This window comes from Oryza sativa, chromosome 3 (assembly GCF_034140825.1).
Source record: "Oryza sativa Japonica Group chromosome 3, ASM3414082v1".
NCBI lineage: Eukaryota > Viridiplantae > Streptophyta > Magnoliopsida > Poales > Poaceae > Oryza > Oryza sativa.
Window position 1 is genome coordinate 8,710,231 of NC_089037.1, and position 17,182 is coordinate 8,727,412.

A 17,182-nucleotide genomic window follows, 5' to 3' on the forward strand; every position below is an offset into this window, starting at 1 on the left:
ATATGGTCCTCACCGAAATCAACTGACCAAAGCAAGAGCAATTTCGCATGAAAGCAGCCCATCAAGGAGATCCTGATCGGTACATACTGAATTATCGATGTTGTATGTATGCTTCGCGCAATTGCATAGCACCCAGCTCGGTGCTCACGGGCACACACCGTCAACGTCAGACAATACAAGAACAATGTGCGCAAGCGCAATAGACACCAAGTGCTTTGAATAGAAGTATCAAAAGTATCAAGGTGGAAAATTTCTTAAAATCGACAATACTATAGTCTAAGAGTACATGTAAATATATAATGTATTTGACAACATACAAATTTGGGTCAAAAGGCATTCTACAGCAAACTAGGCAATCATTGCAACATTTGTAGCCCGACCTCAGTTGTTGTCGCTTGGGTCATCTACTGCTGCGGCCCAGGAAATCCTTGCATTGGAGGACGAGGAGGTGCTCCAGGAGTGAAGTTAGCCATTGCACCACCGGTCATAGGTGGGGGTGGGATTGATCGTGGAGGTCCATTTGCAAGTGGGGGCGGTGGTGGTGGAGGTTGAGTACCACCAACAGGTGGGGGTGGGATCCTTGGGGGCATACCCATAGGTGCATTTGGTGGAGGCGGCGGCGGAGCCTGTGGCGGGGGTGGCGGAACCTGCGGTGGGGGTGGGCGTGGTGGACCTCCAGATCCATTTGGCAAAGTCCCAGGAGCCGCAGGCGGCTTATTAGCTTCTGGTTGTCTTGTTTTGAAGTATAGTTGGAGCTGTTGCAAACAACACGAAGATAAGTTGAGAACCAAGATTGCTATGAAGGCAGGCTAAATAGCCTAAATTATGAACAATGAAAAACTATATTGTACTCACAATGTACTGTTTCTTGTCTGGATCCCAATAGTTGAAGAATTTATCTGCTGACTTGTCGATCTCTGCGCTTGGTATCTGCAACAGCAAAAATTGTTAGCAAAATACAATGGCCAGTTGATCTGAAATCCTAGCAGCAAAACATTCAAAACACACACCTTAAAGCCAATAATTTCATAGGGCTCTGCTGCAAAAAGTAGATATTGATACTTTTTATCCCAAGATTCGACTTTCTGTACAAAACATCAGTCTGTTAGGTTACTGTTGATACATGGGAGTAACAAACAAAGCAACATACCACAAACTGAAAACCGAACAATCAGGCAGGTTGATTGCTTTACCTGTTCATATGATGCCATGAAACGGTGCCTTGGCTTGCTGTTTTCTTCAATTTCAGGATAACCAATCTAAAAGAGAAATATCAAAAGTTATCACCCCAGCGTACAAAATTATATACATGTTCTAATGTTATAAGGATAAATTTTAAAAACAAAATATCCTCAAAATTTGTCGGTGAACTCATTTATCCATCACCATTTTGAATGTGATAGTCCTCAAAAGTCCCCTCATCAAAAGATGAAACTCCAGGTAACAATATTATAAAACTAGTTTGCAAATGTGGATGTAAGGGAAACTATAGAAACTGTGCAATGAACTTAAATATGGAGAAAAAAAAAGGAGCTAACTTAACTGGAGTCACAAAAAGATCATTTCCATAAGTATGTAACTTTGATGCCCTACATTACATGACATGAAAAGAAAAATAAACAAAATTATCTCTATATATATGGAGTATTGGAAAGTGAACTAATTTGTTCTGGACTTCACAATATTAACATGTAAAAACATGTATGAATTAAATTCAAGTGCCAAACAAATGTAAACGCAATGAACACTGACCTCAAAAAGAAATGAGTGTTGCTTCATGTCAGGATCATACTGCTTAGTCACCTGATACCCAGGTCTTCCAATCTTAACTGAAAAGGAAGGAAAGATAATTAAAATATTTTGTGTTAGATTCTTCCAACAGATTCGACCATGTCCAGATAGCTGGACTTAAAGATAGCATAACTATCCCCAAAGATACAGACAACATGAAAGGGTTCAGATAAGAAACTGGTCATCTTTGAGAATTGAGCCATACTCAGTTTTAAGCCAAATTATGAGCTCCTATAAACTTTAAGTATAGTAAAACACCATTCTGGACTAGAAATTGCTATACTCCATGAAGTTTTCAGAACTAATCCAAATATTCATGCTTAGGCTCCAATTGATTAGCATAACCGAATGTCCACGGTGAGTTTTCATTTTTCAAGGCTTTTTCAAGGTGTCATACTGTCATCTCCTCGTCTGAATTTGGTAATTAGCTGTTTGACCTTCCATCGGTAGATTGATTTGAAGAAAAGATTCTATCATTCAATCATTTATGAACAATTTTCATTATATTTAGCAGAATTCACCCACACAAATTTGCCGCTAGACACTAACTACCAACTACATACATAATTTTGGATCTTTTTTTCAACTGAGAGCAAACCAATATGATTTAGCCATACTTGGTAGAACCAAACAAAGCCAGAATGCACAACAGTTTAGTGCTAATATTCACATTATAACCAAAGGACGTTAATCCTGGGGGAAGGAGACGAGAAGAGATGTTTTACTCACCGGACTTGCGGGGCGCGAACTTTCTCTTGTTGGGCTGGGGCTGCGCGGGCGCGTCCTTGGCCTCGCGGGCGGCACGCTTGGCGAGGTTGGTCTGGTGCCGCTTCCCCTGCGTGTGAGCCAGGTAGTTCCCCTCGTTGTTGTGCAGCGTCAGGCACAGCTTGCACTCGTAGCTGGACACGAAATCGAGCGGGATTAGCGCGAGGGAGCAAACCGAATCGAGGAAGAAGAAAGCTAGGGTTTTAGCGGGTGGGAGGCAGTACCTGCCGAGGTGGTTGCGCATGAAGTAGGGGTCCTTGGCGAGGTCGATGGTCTCGAGGGCGAGGCGGCGGAGGCGCTCCCGCCGGTCGATGGCCTCATTCTGGGCGGAGGCGGCGCCGCCGCTGCCGGGCTTGGAGCCCCACTCGCGATCCATGGCGTCCCCGCTCGGTCTCGCCGCCTCTCGAGTCTCGACCTGTGCTGTCCTGCTCGTATGCGGTGTGTGCCCTCTCCTCCCTCGATTTGTACACGGTGCGGCTCAGGTCGGTTGGTTTTTACCAGTAGCGGCTATTTTTGGGCCCAAGCCCACTTCGTTGCGGATTCAGCCCAAACATTGCTTTATCCTTCTTTTATACCTTACCAGTCGACTAGTAAATATTAACATAGGAGTACTATACAAGCTATACTTACCAAGTTACCATGTTTCCAAAAATAAAAAAAAATTGGACTAAAAATATAGTCCTAAAGTTAGAGATGATATGGGCTAGGTTTTTGTTTCAGGAAATTATCATCCTAAGTTTCTGATTGTTTTCATTTTCATTGAATAGTAGCCTTACTGTATTCTTTTTTTTATCTCCAAAACTATCTCAAAATTATCCTATCGACGCTATCCGTTTTTTAAAAGTGGCTGGATAGCATCTACTATTCAAACCGATTTCTTCCTACAATTGAGTAAAGTATCTTTTTTTCCCAATAAATAACGTTCATTCTAGGAATTTACTCACTTCAATCTGACGGGGTGGAAAAAAACTCGAAACTCATGAGCTAACTCAACTTGTTGTAAAACTCGGCTCGACTCAGGTTGAGTTTAAACTTTTACTCATTTGCTTAATGAGTCAACTCGAGCTAGCTCGTGACTTACTCGGTTAGCTCGTTGAGCTCGTGATGCATTAAAATAGAAGTTAATTGTCTATATATTTACAGGTGTAAAGGTCGTAAATTCATAATTATCCATTGTAGCACAATCTTATGAGTCATGATGCATAACATGTCAATCGTAATCTTTGGTCATAGGCCAACAAATTATATTGTATATGAATTTTAAATCATGTATTTTGGTGCAACGAGTTTAGTGAGTTTAATGAGCCAACTCAGACTTTTTAACGAGTCGAGTCAAGTTCAGTTTTTTACTTGTTATGTTAATGAGTCGAGCCAAGCTAGCTCGTTAATTTAACGAGTTTTTACGAGCCGAGCCGAGTTGGCTCGTTAGCCACCCTACTTACTGGTACATTTTTTTTCTTTATAGGACAACACCATCGGCCTTATAAATGTGAGTACTATTCATGAAAGGCTAATGACTATGATGAAAAAGAACAAAACGTTTGTACGATGGTATTTCGCACAAATTACATCCACTGAAAAACTATCACTTGTAAACGGCAAATATTTTTTTTCCGATCACACGAAGACACGAACGCGTACCACGATCGAAGCCGAAAATGAGCAGAACCATTCTGAGAAGGGGTCTAATACCATCGCTGTGGTCTGTGGCTCTTAGGAGCGTCATAACATGAAATACATGGTAGTCCATGCATGTCCTTATTACACGATAACTCTAGTACTAATCTTATTCGATCACAATTTGCCCAACATTTGCCATCAAGTCCCAGAGATCACCAGGCACTTTCTATGATGGCCCGGCAAACACAAACAATACATCAACTAGTACACCTTTGTTGCTGCTAAAACCAGCCTATCAAAGTATCAATCACCAAGCACGTTGCTGCTACTCTGCTCTTCCAACGGGTAAGGGATCGTGGCGATGTGGTTATGAGCCACGGTGCCGATCCACAGCTTGCGCCCCACCTCCCTCACCTCGCTCACCAGCCGCATCACCTCGCCGCCCCGGTCCTCGAGCACCTCGACGACGTCCCCTTCGCCGTCGAGGAGCGCGACGAGGGTGTGCATCCGCATGCTGACCATCTTCCCCAGCGTCCGCATCGTCAGGGGCAGCTTGAAGTAGAGCGTTCGCAGCCACGGCCGCTTGGCGAACACCTCCTGCGCCGCCGTCCTGCAGCAGTCGATCGCCACCCAGAACCGTCCGCCGCCGCCGCCGCTGCTCAGTCGCACGTTGTCCGGGAACCCCGGCAGGTCGGCGAACACCTCCACCTGCCCGGCTCTTGGCCCTTCCAGCCAGTACCGCATTATCCTAGAACAGCATATGCGTGCAATGTTAATCAATTCTGAATCTTGTTTAACCTTTAGTATTTTCAGAACCTGTGAAAGCTTGTGCCATTTCACCTGCAGTTTGTTGTTTCGGAGAAGAGGAGGAACTGCTGGTCGTCAGAAATCTGCACGCCATTCGGGAAGACCAGCCCGCTCAGCACGACATGGGCAGCTTTGGTTTCTGGGTCATATCTGAGCAGCCTCCCTGTGCCTTCACCTTCTAGCAGAACGTTCAGATGATCCCTGCACAACTGATTCTAATCAGAAAATCTTGAACGATAGAAGGAAATAGAGAATCGATACAACTGAAGAGAGTGATACTGCAGCTGCACACTTTCTGTTGTATCTCGTGCTCGTGTCGGTGAAGAACACGGAGCCGTTGCGGTGGATGTCGAGGTCGTTCGCGAAGTTGACCGGGCTCCCGCCGACTTCTCTCGCGAGAGAGGTCGCCACCCCGCCGTTCGGACCGACGGACATGAGCCCGTAGTACGCGTCGGCGACGTAGAGCTCGCCGGTCTCGCCGTGAAACCTCAGCCCGAGAGGCCGGCCGCACCGTCGCTCCATCTCGTGCTGCTTCTTCGTCGTCGACTCCACCCCATTGGCACAAACTTTCTCCGACCTTTTTTTGCAATATAAGAACACGTAATTGTACACTGCTACGAGAGGTGTTTTCGTGGAGGGCGAGAGCAAAATGCAGGCGAGGTGTTCGTTACCAGTCAGGGCTCATGACGGCGAACGTCTCCCACCCGGCGTCCTCCCCCATCCACCGCACGACGCGGCCGTCGGCGAGGCCGGCGTAGGGGCCGCGGCCGTGGCGGTCGAACTCGATGGACTCCGGCCCGAACACCTCTCCGACGAACTCCAGCCTGCCGTGCCTGAGCCGGCTGCCGTTGTCCCGCGGCCACCGCGCCATCACCTCGCGGTACGGCGCCAGCTCGTGCCTCACCGGCCGGTAGTCCACCCCGGCGAGCGGGCCGAGGTGGAACGGGTCGGTGAGGAGCAGGGCCAGCGCCAGCGCCGCGAAGAAAAGGTGCGGATACTGCAGGATGCCATCGCGCCCTCTCTGTGGACGCTGCTGCTGCTGCTTCTTCTCTTCCATGGAGATCAGGAGCGAGGGAAGACGGAATTTGCACGCAGAGGAAAGACGGAATTGGTGGAGACGGTGATCTTAACTTAAATTCTTAATGCCTTTGCAGCGAAAATATATATTCGATGCATGGAGGTTGCATGAGTCAGCGTGATTGTTTGGGAGTAGGTGTTCTGTTGGTTCGGAATAGCCAAGGAATCTTGTGCTTTCGAAGTGGGGATTTGCATGTTTTGCATTGCTGGGATGACGGTGCAAGATGCACAGGTCAACAAGCATATCACGATGCATGTAACCGAACCCGGCCAGGGCTGAGGGCCCTGACCATGGCCATTGCTAGCGCTGTAAAGCAAAAGGTGCATCACGAAGAAGGAAGAACTCCAAGTGTCCAGAAGTTCAATCGATGCCACCCTTCTAAACGTGCAGGAAAAATCACAAGACACAGGCAATGGTGTGTCGATGTTGCAAGAAAACTAACTCTAAGTCTTAGCTAAAACATTTACTGTGGTTGAGCATGCGTTGGGTTATAGGGAAGTCTATTTGTCCCTTTGTTTTTTTTGTTACTTTAAAATTCAACTAAAAAACTATTTTTTATAAATATATCAATGACCATGAAGTTTAAATTTGACTTACATAGGTACAAATAAAAATAATGAATTTGACCATTCATAAGCAAATTTATTGTTTTTTGTTTCTATTTGTGTAAGTAAAGTTTGAATCTGTATTTTTAAAAAAAATCATATATTCATCTGTCTTTTCATATATTTTTTTCCAAAAAATTATGTTTTTTAGGTGACGTAAAAAAATAACGGCGCGTTCTCTTGAGGGAAAATAAACCACCTCTTAGGTTTGAAAATGGTCAAATATATCTTAAAAATCAATGACGTTTCATATTAAAAAAAACCGGAGATTATCTTAAAAGTCATTTATATATGGTTTCGATAACTTAGTGGTATAAATTTTACCATGTTCCTTAATCAAGAGTTAATAGTCGAGGGGTAAAACATGCTTATGCTGTGTTATTCTCCCTTCTTTTCCTACCCACCTTCATCTTTTTTTGCGCACACGCTTTTCAAACTGCTAAAGTATGTTTTTTACAAAAGTTTTCTATATAAAAATTGCTTTAAAAATCATATTAATCCATTTTCCAAGCTTTTTTAGACTGATAATTAATATCGCTCTAATCGCTTTCTTTGTTTGCCTCCCGAACTCAACCTACTATGGATCTCTTAGCTTTTGCATAAGATGTCATGTAGGATCATGTGATAAGATGGAATAGAGAAAGAAAGAGAGAGAAAGAGAGGAAGAGACGAAAGGACAATCTCTACACAAAACTACAAACTTATAGGAATCCGAGAGAAGAGACCAATAAATTAAGTGAAAACAAATAGAGAAAAATTAGTATAGCATATCAGAGTAAGTATATTAAAAGCAATATATTATATATGTTATCTCTTAATTAATAAGTAGATGACGTGGATAAAATTAGAATTGATGACCACCATATACTATAAGGGTCTGTTCACTTTGATGCCAAAAAAAAACCTTACCAAATTTTGTTATTGTCAAAATTTTGGCATAGTTAATGATTTCTTATATAGTTACTAAAATTTGGCATCAAACTAAATGTAGCAATTTTTTTTTACAACTTTACCAAAATTTAGTAAGGTTAAAAACGGCATCAAAGTGAACAAGCCCTAAACCTTATACTATCTTCTCTATCTAATGCATTATTTGACCATAGAAAGGTGAGACTTGAGAGCGCCACAGCCGGAAGATTATTTGACCTTTTGAATTCATCTCGAACCCACATCCTTAATCCAACGGCTCACAAAAGCACAATTGACGTGGCACCTTCTTCCTGCCGATGCTCTTTCCTCACCGGCATGCAGGCCAACAATTCGTGTCACTGACACATTGGGCCCCATACCTCAACGAAAACTTCGGGTCTACGAGTCAATGGCCAATAAAAGACGCAAGGCCCGCGACCCTCTCACCGGTCTCTAGTCTCTCCACGCGCAAGGAAGAAGGTTCGCGAATCCCCTTCTCCCTTCGGTTTCCCCTTCTTAATTCTTCTCGCCTCGAGCGAAAATCTTATCATTGTAGTTCTTTCCATCGCAGAGGGTGGGCTAGGGCGATCCGGGGGGCGCGACCATGGCTTACGTCGAGAGAGGTAATCCGATTTCCCCTATCCGGTGGATGCTGTGAGATCTGCGTCTATAATCTGTTTTGATCTGTGATTTGTGCCTGTGAATTCGTTGGCCTACCCGGTTTCGTCAAATAATCAAATCTTGGTTTTTCGTGTGGTCATATCTCGGTAGTAGATTTAGATATGTGGGTAAAATATGCAGGTGTGTGCAGATTCTGACGCTAGAGTAACGAGTACAGCTGCTATGTTACAGCAAATCTAAATAAGTATCCACATACCACAGCTAGCGATTTCTAATAGTAATGGCTTAATATTGACCAACCTGGAAAGCAGGGATAAATTTGATGGATGGAGTTGATATATCAAAATTAAAACTAAAAATGGCTGCTCTAGAATGCCTTGTTTAACGTTTCCTGGACCCTTTTCACTTTCTTGCCTCTTGAAACTTCCATTCACCTTCCATAGAATGGAGATGTTTTGAGGGCTATTGTTTCTCATTTGTGAGATATACCTCTCAATTGTTAGATGCCAAGAAAAAAAGTAAAGAGTATTGAATAGTTACCGACCTTTTCGAGGAAAAAACTAACTAGTTACCAGGTTTTCTACATGACCAATCGTTCACCATCACTGAGAGTCAAATGAGATTGTGCATGATATGTTGAGTTAATGTATACTGTTGCGACTTGAGAGTAGATAATCATTTCCATGTATCGATGGTGCAGTAGCAATTACATGAATGCATATGGTTGTGTATGGTGTAATATAACAAAGTGCATACTGCATAGCAAGGTAGCTTTGCTTTCAATACACAGTTGATGTGCTACCTGTGTAACTAGGCATTCCAATTATATTGGGACAGGTTTTTTCAAAGATGGAATGATTTCATTTCAATTGGTCCTGATTTATGTTAACTTCATTCAAGCACTTCTCAATCATTTAGGAACTGTGCGCTATTTAGTACCATTCTGGATCATTTAGGAACATCATTCATGCACTTTTAGTACCCTTCTAGATCATTTAGGAACAGCATTCATGCAACTTTAGTACCCTTCTGTATCATTTAGGAACAGCATCCATGCGCTTTTTAGTACTCTTCTGGATCATTTACGAACAGGGTATCATAAATGGTTTTTGGACAAAAGAGAATTTTGGCTGTTGGGACTATTGGAATATTCACCTACACAAGATATATTGAGCACAATGCAACTACTATTGGTTTGATTCTCTTAACTTGGTAGTGAGGTTTTACCCTGTAGAAAATGGGGAGCTCTTTCTTTTATAGTTTTAAGGAATGAAAATATGGAATCATGCAACCAGATGTTGGCTAAGGATAATACTAGCCTGAATAGGCAACCTATCAAAGTGGTTTTATATGTTCAATTAGATCAAAGTGCACTAGTGCAGGCCTTTTGCCTAAAATCTTGAAGAATTAAGATAGAAAAATATGCTTGGCAAAATTTTACAAGTTAGTGTTTTGAGATGTCCAAAGTTGTTGGGAACTTGGTTGTGTGGTGGGGGCGTGGGACTGGAACATGTATTCTCATTATGGGATCTGTAGCCCTTCAAACTGGATTGGTTATAAATCCACCGTGAGATTATTTTGTTCCTCTTGAACTGGAGTAATTAAATATCGTAATTTACTGTATATGTGTTTGGTGTAAACCATGTCTTTCTATTTCAGTGCACACATTCAGTAAGGATGTGGGGCTATGCAAGAACTTAAGGGAAATTAGTAGTTGGTTTACCTTTTACTATTGTCTTCAATTATATTCAGTTTATTTAGTGTGAATTCAATTTTATACATCTTATGTGTGTTGCTCACTTCTGGACTTAACTTATGCCCTTTAAGAAATCATTTTACGCTTCCTTTCATGGAACTAGTAAGAACAACTCTTTGCTTTTCATGGATGCTGTGTAGCATACATTAACTGATATGTTGAATTTGTTCAATCTCCTGATGTTGGTTCGTTTATGATTATGTGCTGACCACATTCTTATTTCCCCTAGCTGGTAAATATTTTCTATGAATTGACTGGCCATTAAACAATGCAAACTCATGTTATTGTTTATGTATCTTGCAGGTGTTGTGAAAGACAAACGGACAATTTGGCGGCTAAGCATAATTTCTGACTTCTTCAGGGCTATTGTGAACTTCATCAGAATGTTCTTCCTTACAATGTTCTCGGTATGTTATTGGAGTCAATTACATCCCTAAATTTACCTTCTGTTCCATGTGCTTCCATAATGGATATGGTCACAACTCAGGAAGATTGTAATATTTCCGCACTTCCATCTTTCAGATTGAAAAAACAGACAGCTATAGGAAAGGGTATGGCTCTGGTAAGAAATGGGATGGTGGGCCTGGTGGGGGAGGTCCTGGTGGTGGCCCTTATGGGGGCGGCCGCGGCGGTGGAGGCGGCCTCCGAGGTCCTCGCACACTATCTGACATCCGATCTAACGATCAGAGTAAGTGCTGAGTCAAATTCCAGTTTTTACTTTGCTGTGGCCTTTTTTGGCACATCTAAGACTAACCAACCTCAAATTCCAGATTCTCTCCCTGCTTGTGGATCCTGCTGCGGTTAACCTGTACATCTGTCATTGTGACTGCTGAACTATGAACGACTCTAAGATCCTTTTGATGTCATTTTTTAGGAGCAAGTCTGAATTCTGAAAATTTTAGAACGTATATAATCTTCGCTGGTTAAGCAGGATATAAGAACACTTGTTACATGTTACATCTTCTGCTTAGAAAGATCATCTATGCATTGTGACATTGTCAAAACACGAGTGTAATACCCAGCACATATTATGCAACTTGTTTCTGACGTGATCTCCACGTTGCCTTCATCTGTTCACTTGTAATTGTGAGTTTATGCATGTTTTTAGTCAGTTAAAGATGTGTCCTTCAATGGACCTGCACGAATTCGTGAAGCCAATGCCAGATAATACTACTACGTTTTGCGTTCCAAAGGCTTGTTGCGCACTTGTGCGGGGTTGTGCTGTACTCATCAAGGGGTGCTATTGCTGCGACGTGGGGCGCAAAACTGCGAAATGCTGTTTATGGGAACTTCTATTTGTGTTCTTCATTAGGCCCAGTTTTGCTCTCTTTACATATCATTGGATTATCAGACATGCTTCCTGACTTTGATTTTTAAAGAAATTTCTATGTATTAGTTTCTCAGGTACTCCATCTGTCCCATAAAAAACCAACCTAGTATTGGATGTGATGAATTTTGATATACCTTTGTCCAGATTCATTGTACTAGAATATGTCATATTTCATCCTAATTCCTTTTTTCGGGACGGAGGGAGTAATAGTTTTTATAAAAAAAAACATTTTGATTCTTTTTTGCAATAGTTAATTCATTCATTTCTTTTTTACTAATATTATTCTAAATTTTCTATCATCTTTTCGCTTATGTTTATACTTATTAGCCAAAATTTGAATTTTCAACATTAAATTTGGAGTTGATTTTAAGGTTTTTTTTCATCGAAGTTTATTTTTCAGCCTTTGCTTTTAGGTCGCCAAGAACACGTATATAAAAGTTTTGTTCACAATTTATTTTTCGTTTACAAATATATTATTTGGCTTATTCCTATAATAAGCCAAACGATGACCTCCTATCAAAACAATCGAATAGCCCCCGACGTCGAGTGCAAGTAGTGTGCTTGAGGCTGTATAATTGCTGCGGCGTTTGGGCAACAGAGCCTCCGAAAACACCTTGGCATGTACACACCTTACACTTCTAACAGAAGCTCTTGAACTATTGCCAGTGGTGGATCGCAAAATTGGTTTGTTGGTGTCATAATGTATCTTCGGTGTCATATTATGCGAATTATATTTAGATCATGTTTGTTTCAGCTTAGGATTATTACAATCTAAATTATTAGTAATAATATGAAACAAATTGGTAAATTACTATGATAGATTATTATAATCTATAAACTATATTAGTATAATCTGGTAATCCCCTCTAAACATGATTTTTTTTAGATTATTGGGTGGCTAAAGACCCACTACCCTTAAAATTTTACGCAAATTATCTAGCACTGCCATCGAACCCAATCGATCGAGCACATCCGCTTTCTCACTCCCCCGGCCACACGCGCATCCGTTTCCTCTCTTCCCAGTCGTGTGTGAATCCGACGTCTCCACTGGCAGTGCGTGCATCCGCTTCCTCTCTCCCTAGTCGCGCGCGAATGCTTCCCCAAGCTTGAACCCTACGCGCAAATCCTTCCCGAGCCCCCACCCTGCGTCCTAGCTCCTTTGCCAAGCCACGTCGCCACCGCCATCTCATCCTTCTCTCACTCTGCAATAGCTGAGGGCATTATAGACATTAGTCTTTCAAACCCAATAATCCATTCCTCCAATAATTCGGAGAAACAAACAACTCATAAGTTACTCTACTATAGATTATTATAATCCAACTTATAGTAATCCGACTCAATAATCTGAATTACAATAATCTTAAGTTGAAACAAACAGGATTTTAGACCATAGTGTTATAATATATAGATAAACAACATAACCCTATGTTTTACCCAAATTTATCGATGTCATTTGATGTTGTCCCATATATTGTAGATCCACCCAATACTACCCTCTAACATAGATCACTGACATACGAACCATGAGATGTGGGGCTCACATGTCAGCCATTTAAAGCATATGGCCTAGTTTACGGCATATATGTTCCAACGCTTTACTAATATTATACATGGGCTGAAATGGCCACGATTCAAGCCGAGCCCATGCAAGCATTTCGTTTTTGAGAACTCCATGCAGGCATTAGGAGAAGAAATATATGCAACGACGACAACTCTAGGTGGGTGGAGTTGATTGATCAATTGGTGAAATGGTGAGCTGAGGCTCTTGGCAGCGATCTGTTTCTGGCTTCAAACTTATCGATTTCTTTTGTAATCCTCTCCTCTTTCACTGTCCTAGATCCTTCTAGTATCTTCTAGAGACTTGTATCTCTTATTCTTTTCCTCCTCGCTCCACCAAAATAATTGTGTGTTGTATTCAGCATTATTGCAAATTCTGATTGGAGAAGAGGCTGCTAACATATTAATCTTGAGTGCCTGCTCATGAGGTTTCCTTGCAAGGCCATACGTCCAACGACCAAGAACATACTATCAACAAACTTATGAGGCTGAACATATCCAGCAAAGTTAAGGGGCCATTACGGAACATTTCTCCCAAAAAAGAACTTGTCCATGAACTGAACATACTGGCAATGTTTAGGGGCTCTCACGGAATATTTCAGCCCAAAATTCCAAAAGCATGCAGAACATGAGAGAGCTAACAAATACGTGACTGACATGTGGGCTCCACGGACCGTGACCCCACATGTTAGCCGCTTAAACAACTCTCGATGAGCCAAAATGTTCGTAACTGTAGACCCCGTCTCGCCTTCTCTCTCCTCTCTTCCCTCTACCTTCCCTTTCCCCTCTCTCCCTCCTTCCCCCGACTTCCTCCCCGTCCTCGGCCATGGCGTTCTTCTCCCATCACCACCTCCAGCAGCCGCATCCTCAGGCTCCGCCGCCGCCGCCGCCGCAGCAGCAGCAGCAACCGGTGCCCCCTTCCTTCAGGTACGCGATCTCAATTCCATTCTCTGCGCGTTCGTGCGTACGAATTTTCGCGCTAAAAATTCCCCGCCGGATTCCGCGCTTCATGGCAGGAACGCGCTGCCGGTGCCGGTAGATGGGCAGATCCCGGCGCCTCTTCCCTTCTTCAACCCGCCGCCGGCCTTCCAGGACCAGCCCGCGCAGCCACCACGTGAGTTTCCATTTTCTCCCCACCCACCGCGAAGAACCCTCGTCCTCTTCGCCTGGTTGAAATTCCGCTTCGATTGGCGCTGATAGCATAGGGCTTTTGCCCCGTACTGTGTAGTGGTGGACGCGATGGGGCTTACGGCCGCGGCGGGGCTAGGGTGGAGGCAGCCTAGGGAGCAGGAGCTGCTAGGAGAGAACTCCCAGATGTCGTCCATCGATTTCCTGCAGACGGGCTCCGCGGTGTCCACTGGGCTGGCGCTCTCTCTGGAGGACAGACGCCATGGCGGTGGCAGCGGCGCTGGGGCTGGGAACTCCTCCGGCGATTCGCCGTTGCTCCTGCTCCCGATGTTGGATGATGACATCTCTCGCGAGGTTCAGCGGCTCGATGCAGATATGGACCGCTTCATCAAGGCCCAGGTCAGGCACTCGTAAACCTTTTTCGTTGTGGGATTAGCTAATACGAAAAATGAACTAATGATGTTATTACTTTACCAGCATGTGTTACTTGTATGAGGTATTCATGATCATTTTGTTAGGGAAAACTAGTGAAGCGTCACTGTTTCAGGCCATATAGTTTTTGCAGGTGAAGGGCACACACAGATAGTTTCTTTTCTTTGCTAATGTTAGAGGTTTCCGCCTTTGCTAATTGCTATTGACACCATGCTGATCGTTATGAGCGTATCTCTACATGAGCAGACCATCTTTTTTCAAGGAATTCCTTCAGTACTCCACCTGAAGAAAACCATGTAAATTTTAACAAAAAGGTGAACATTAGGCTATGTTTGGTTTACAACCCAGATACCACTCTAGATGGGCCTATGCAGGCCTAGCAACTCTATTGGACTAAAACCCTTTCTTTAACCAAAATGATCATCCTGAAGTTACTGTCTTTGAACCCTCAAGTGTTACATATTATACTTGGTGGTACAGCTAACCCATCAGTATACACATGGGACTGCTATGTGACTCCTGAATCCTGATAAGCCACGGTGTTAGACAAAATGGAACGAAAAGATAGAATTTCTGGTATCCTTTGTCTTAGTTAATGTGATCTGCCTGCTACATTATTGTAGGCACTGTTGCTTAAAGACAAAACTGCAATGCATTTTCAGTTGATGAAATAATTAACCAGAAGGTTCTATCCGTGTACCACCTGTGTTCTTAGTTCCTTTTGTCTTCTGTTGATTGGATAAATTTCAGTTGTCTATTCTTGATTTGCTTCCATCAATTGAACTTTTAAACAATTGCTTTACCTGCAAAATGGACCTGATCTTCAATGTTGGTCGGATCATTCATTTAACCTTTGGACACTAAACAGTATTATTTAATGTACGTTGGGTTTCTTAGCCCATGCCACATACATTTACGGTAAGCTAGTGAATTCAGCTAATTTCTAGGCACCAGGAATGTATATCTGGCTTAACATGTTTTAATAATCAAAGTGGGGAGAAAGGGAAAAAGGGCATGGGCAATATTATATATAAAGCAAAAAGGGAGAACTTTGATCATGTGCTTCAGCTGAGCTGTCAGCCTTCTTTTTGGTGACGACTTGATATAAGTTACTATTGACTTCCGGATTATATGATATCTGTCTACATTCTTTTATTCCACGTAAATGGTGCTGGTGATATGAACCCCCATCCTTATTCCTCAAAAGAAATCAGAAGAAGCAAAGGAGTTAGTGAACTGTGATAAGAAAAAGATACACTTGGCAGTATGTTCCCAAATAGGACTATGCATTGGATGGATGGTTTGTTTAAATACAGTTACAATTAGTGATGTAACTTATGTTTAATATTTCACAATATTTTGGTGTGCTAACTAAATTTGTCAAATTGGCAGAGTGAGCGGCTTAGGCAGTCCATATTGGAGAAAGTTCAGGCAAAGCAATTTGAGGCGCTGGCCTCTGTTGAGGATAAGATACTTAGAAAAATACGGGATAAAGAGGCAGAAGTGGAGAACATTAACAAAAGGAACTCTGAACTTGAGGACCAGATTAAACAGTTGGCAGTGGAAGTTGGTGCGTGGCAGCAAAGGGCCAAGTACAATGAGAGCATGATAAACGCACTGAAGTACAACTTGGAACAGGTATGTGCCCATCAAAGCAAGGATTTCAAAGAAGGTTGTGGTGATAGCGAGGTGGATGACACGGCATCCTGTTGCAATGGTGGTGCCGCCAATTTGCAACTAATGCCGAAGGAGAACAGACACTCCAAAGATTTGACCGCATGTAGAGTCTGCAAGTCAAGCGAGGCTTGCATGCTATTGTTGCCTTGTCGGCATCTTTGCCTTTGCAAGGAGTGCGAAAGCAAGCTGAGCTTCTGCCCGCTATGCCAGTCTTCGAAAATACTTGGCATGGAGATATATATGTAGAATAGAATTTATGTATTACTCGAGTATCGTCCCAGATACTGCTGTGTTTATACAACAGTCTATTGTTAAACTGTACCACTAGTATGGACCAACATGAGATGCCACTGGATCGAAAAGACCACCATTTATGGTGGATGTACTGCTGCAAATGTTACTTTAGAAGTGCAAGCTTTGGACTTTCGATTATGCTACTCCTTTTATTAGTGCTAGTATTTTTTTTTCCATCCGTCAAATTGGCGCGTACGGTTTGATTAGCGAAAGGGGCGAGGTCGCGTCCTTAGGCAGTGTTATAAATGGATTATTCGTGGATGAAAGTTGATGGATTTGCTATCTGATTATACAGGGGAAATTAAGTAGTACCTCCGTCCCGTCCCAAAATAAGTACAGCTATATAAATATCTGTGTTTAGCGCTTTGACCATCCGTCTTATTTGAAAAAATTATGAAAAATATTAAAAAAATTAGTCACACATAAAGTACTATTCATATTTTATCATCTAATAATAATAAAAATACTAATCATAATTTTTTTTCAAATAAAACGAACGATCAAACGTTGAACATGAATAGTACTAAAATTGCACTTCTTTTGGGACGGAGGGAGTATATATTATGAACCTAATTACTCCCTCATTCTCTAAATGTTTGACACCGTTGACTTTTTTAAACATATTTGACCGTTCGTTTTATTCAAAAACTTTTGTGATATGTGTAAAACTATATGTATACATAAAAGTATATTTAACAATAAATCAAATGATAGAAAAAGAATTAACAATTACTTAAATTTTTTGAATAAAATGAACGGTCAAACATTTTTAAAAAAGTCAACGGCGTCAAACATTTTGGGATGGAGGTAGT

The 17,182-nt window shown here is 42.3% G+C and overlaps 4 protein-coding genes across 4 annotated transcripts; 2 read left to right on the plus strand and 2 right to left on the minus strand.

Moving 5' to 3' along the window:
* Window positions 1-187: 187 nt before the first annotated feature.
* On the minus strand, window positions 188-2,991 carry LOC4332334 (uncharacterized). The gene is made up of 7 exons (XM_015777055.3): window positions 2,781-2,991; window positions 2,521-2,690; window positions 1,753-1,829; window positions 1,194-1,259; window positions 1,011-1,085; window positions 856-930; window positions 188-755 (listed from the first exon to the last, which is right to left on the minus strand). Exons 1-7 carry the CDS (start codon window positions 2,930-2,932, stop codon window positions 405-407), a joined length of 966 nt encoding a protein of 321 aa, XP_015632541.1. The 5' UTR covers window positions 2,933-2,991; the 3' UTR covers window positions 188-404.
* A 1,246-nt stretch (window positions 2,992-4,237) lies between these two features.
* Window positions 4,238-6,152, minus strand: LOC4332335 (protein STRICTOSIDINE SYNTHASE-LIKE 13). Its single transcript, XM_015774752.3, has 4 exons — window positions 5,655-6,152; window positions 5,276-5,560; window positions 5,017-5,184; window positions 4,238-4,924 (listed from the first exon to the last, which is right to left on the minus strand). The coding sequence occupies exons 1-4, from the start codon at window positions 6,038-6,040 to the stop codon at window positions 4,480-4,482; spliced, it is 1,284 nt and encodes a 427-aa protein (XP_015630238.1). The 5' UTR covers window positions 6,041-6,152; the 3' UTR covers window positions 4,238-4,479.
* A 1,868-nt stretch (window positions 6,153-8,020) lies between these two features.
* Window positions 8,021-11,021, plus strand: LOC4332336 (uncharacterized). The gene is made up of 5 exons (XM_015772648.3): window positions 8,021-8,055; window positions 8,147-8,198; window positions 10,256-10,359; window positions 10,475-10,640; window positions 10,723-11,021. The coding sequence occupies exons 2-5, from the start codon at window positions 8,180-8,182 to the stop codon at window positions 10,755-10,757; spliced, it is 324 nt and encodes a 107-aa protein (XP_015628134.1). The 5' UTR covers window positions 8,021-8,055; window positions 8,147-8,179; the 3' UTR covers window positions 10,758-11,021.
* A 2,622-nt stretch (window positions 11,022-13,643) lies between these two features.
* On the plus strand, window positions 13,644-16,508 carry LOC4332337 (probable BOI-related E3 ubiquitin-protein ligase 3). The gene is made up of 4 exons (XM_015777577.3): window positions 13,644-13,766; window positions 13,856-13,953; window positions 14,068-14,366; window positions 15,792-16,508. The coding sequence occupies exons 1-4, from the start codon at window positions 13,666-13,668 to the stop codon at window positions 16,320-16,322; spliced, it is 1,029 nt and encodes a 342-aa protein (XP_015633063.1). The 5' UTR covers window positions 13,644-13,665; the 3' UTR covers window positions 16,323-16,508.
* Window positions 16,509-17,182: the final 674 nt, after the last annotated feature.

Coding starts and splice junctions, on each gene's coding strand:
- LOC4332334 (XM_015777055.3), bottom strand. CDS start 2,932: ATGGATCGCGAGTGGGGCTCCAAGCCCGGCAGCGGCGGCGCCGCCTCC. Junction 1,086..1,193: donor TCATGGCATCATATGAACAG/GTAAAGCAATCA, acceptor TGTTTTGTACAG/AAAGTCGAATCTTGGGATAA. Junction 756..855: donor CAGACAAGAAACAGTACATT/GTGAGTACAATA, acceptor TGTTTGCAACAG/CTCCAACTATACTTCAAAAC.
- LOC4332335 (XM_015774752.3), bottom strand. CDS start 6,040: ATGGAAGAGAAGAAGCAGCAGCAGCAGCGTCCACAGAGAGGGCGCGAT. Junction 5,561..5,654: donor GCCGTCATGAGCCCTGACTG/GTAACGAACACC, acceptor TTGCAAAAAAAG/GTCGGAGAAAGTTTGTGCCA. Junction 4,925..5,016: donor TCCGAAACAACAAACTGCAG/GTGAAATGGCAC, acceptor ATGCTGTTCTAG/GATAATGCGGTACTGGCTGG.
- LOC4332336 (XM_015772648.3), top strand. Junction 10,360..10,474: donor TCTTCCTTACAATGTTCTCG/GTATGTTATTGG, acceptor TCCATCTTTCAG/ATTGAAAAAACAGACAGCTA. Junction 10,641..10,722: donor CATCCGATCTAACGATCAGA/GTAAGTGCTGAG, acceptor CTCAAATTCCAG/ATTCTCTCCCTGCTTGTGGA.
- LOC4332337 (XM_015777577.3), top strand. CDS start 13,666: ATGGCGTTCTTCTCCCATCACCACCTCCAGCAGCCGCATCCTCAGGCT. Junction 13,954..14,067: donor CCAGCCCGCGCAGCCACCAC/GTGAGTTTCCAT, acceptor CGTACTGTGTAG/TGGTGGACGCGATGGGGCTT. Junction 14,367..15,791: donor ACCGCTTCATCAAGGCCCAG/GTCAGGCACTCG, acceptor TCAAATTGGCAG/AGTGAGCGGCTTAGGCAGTC.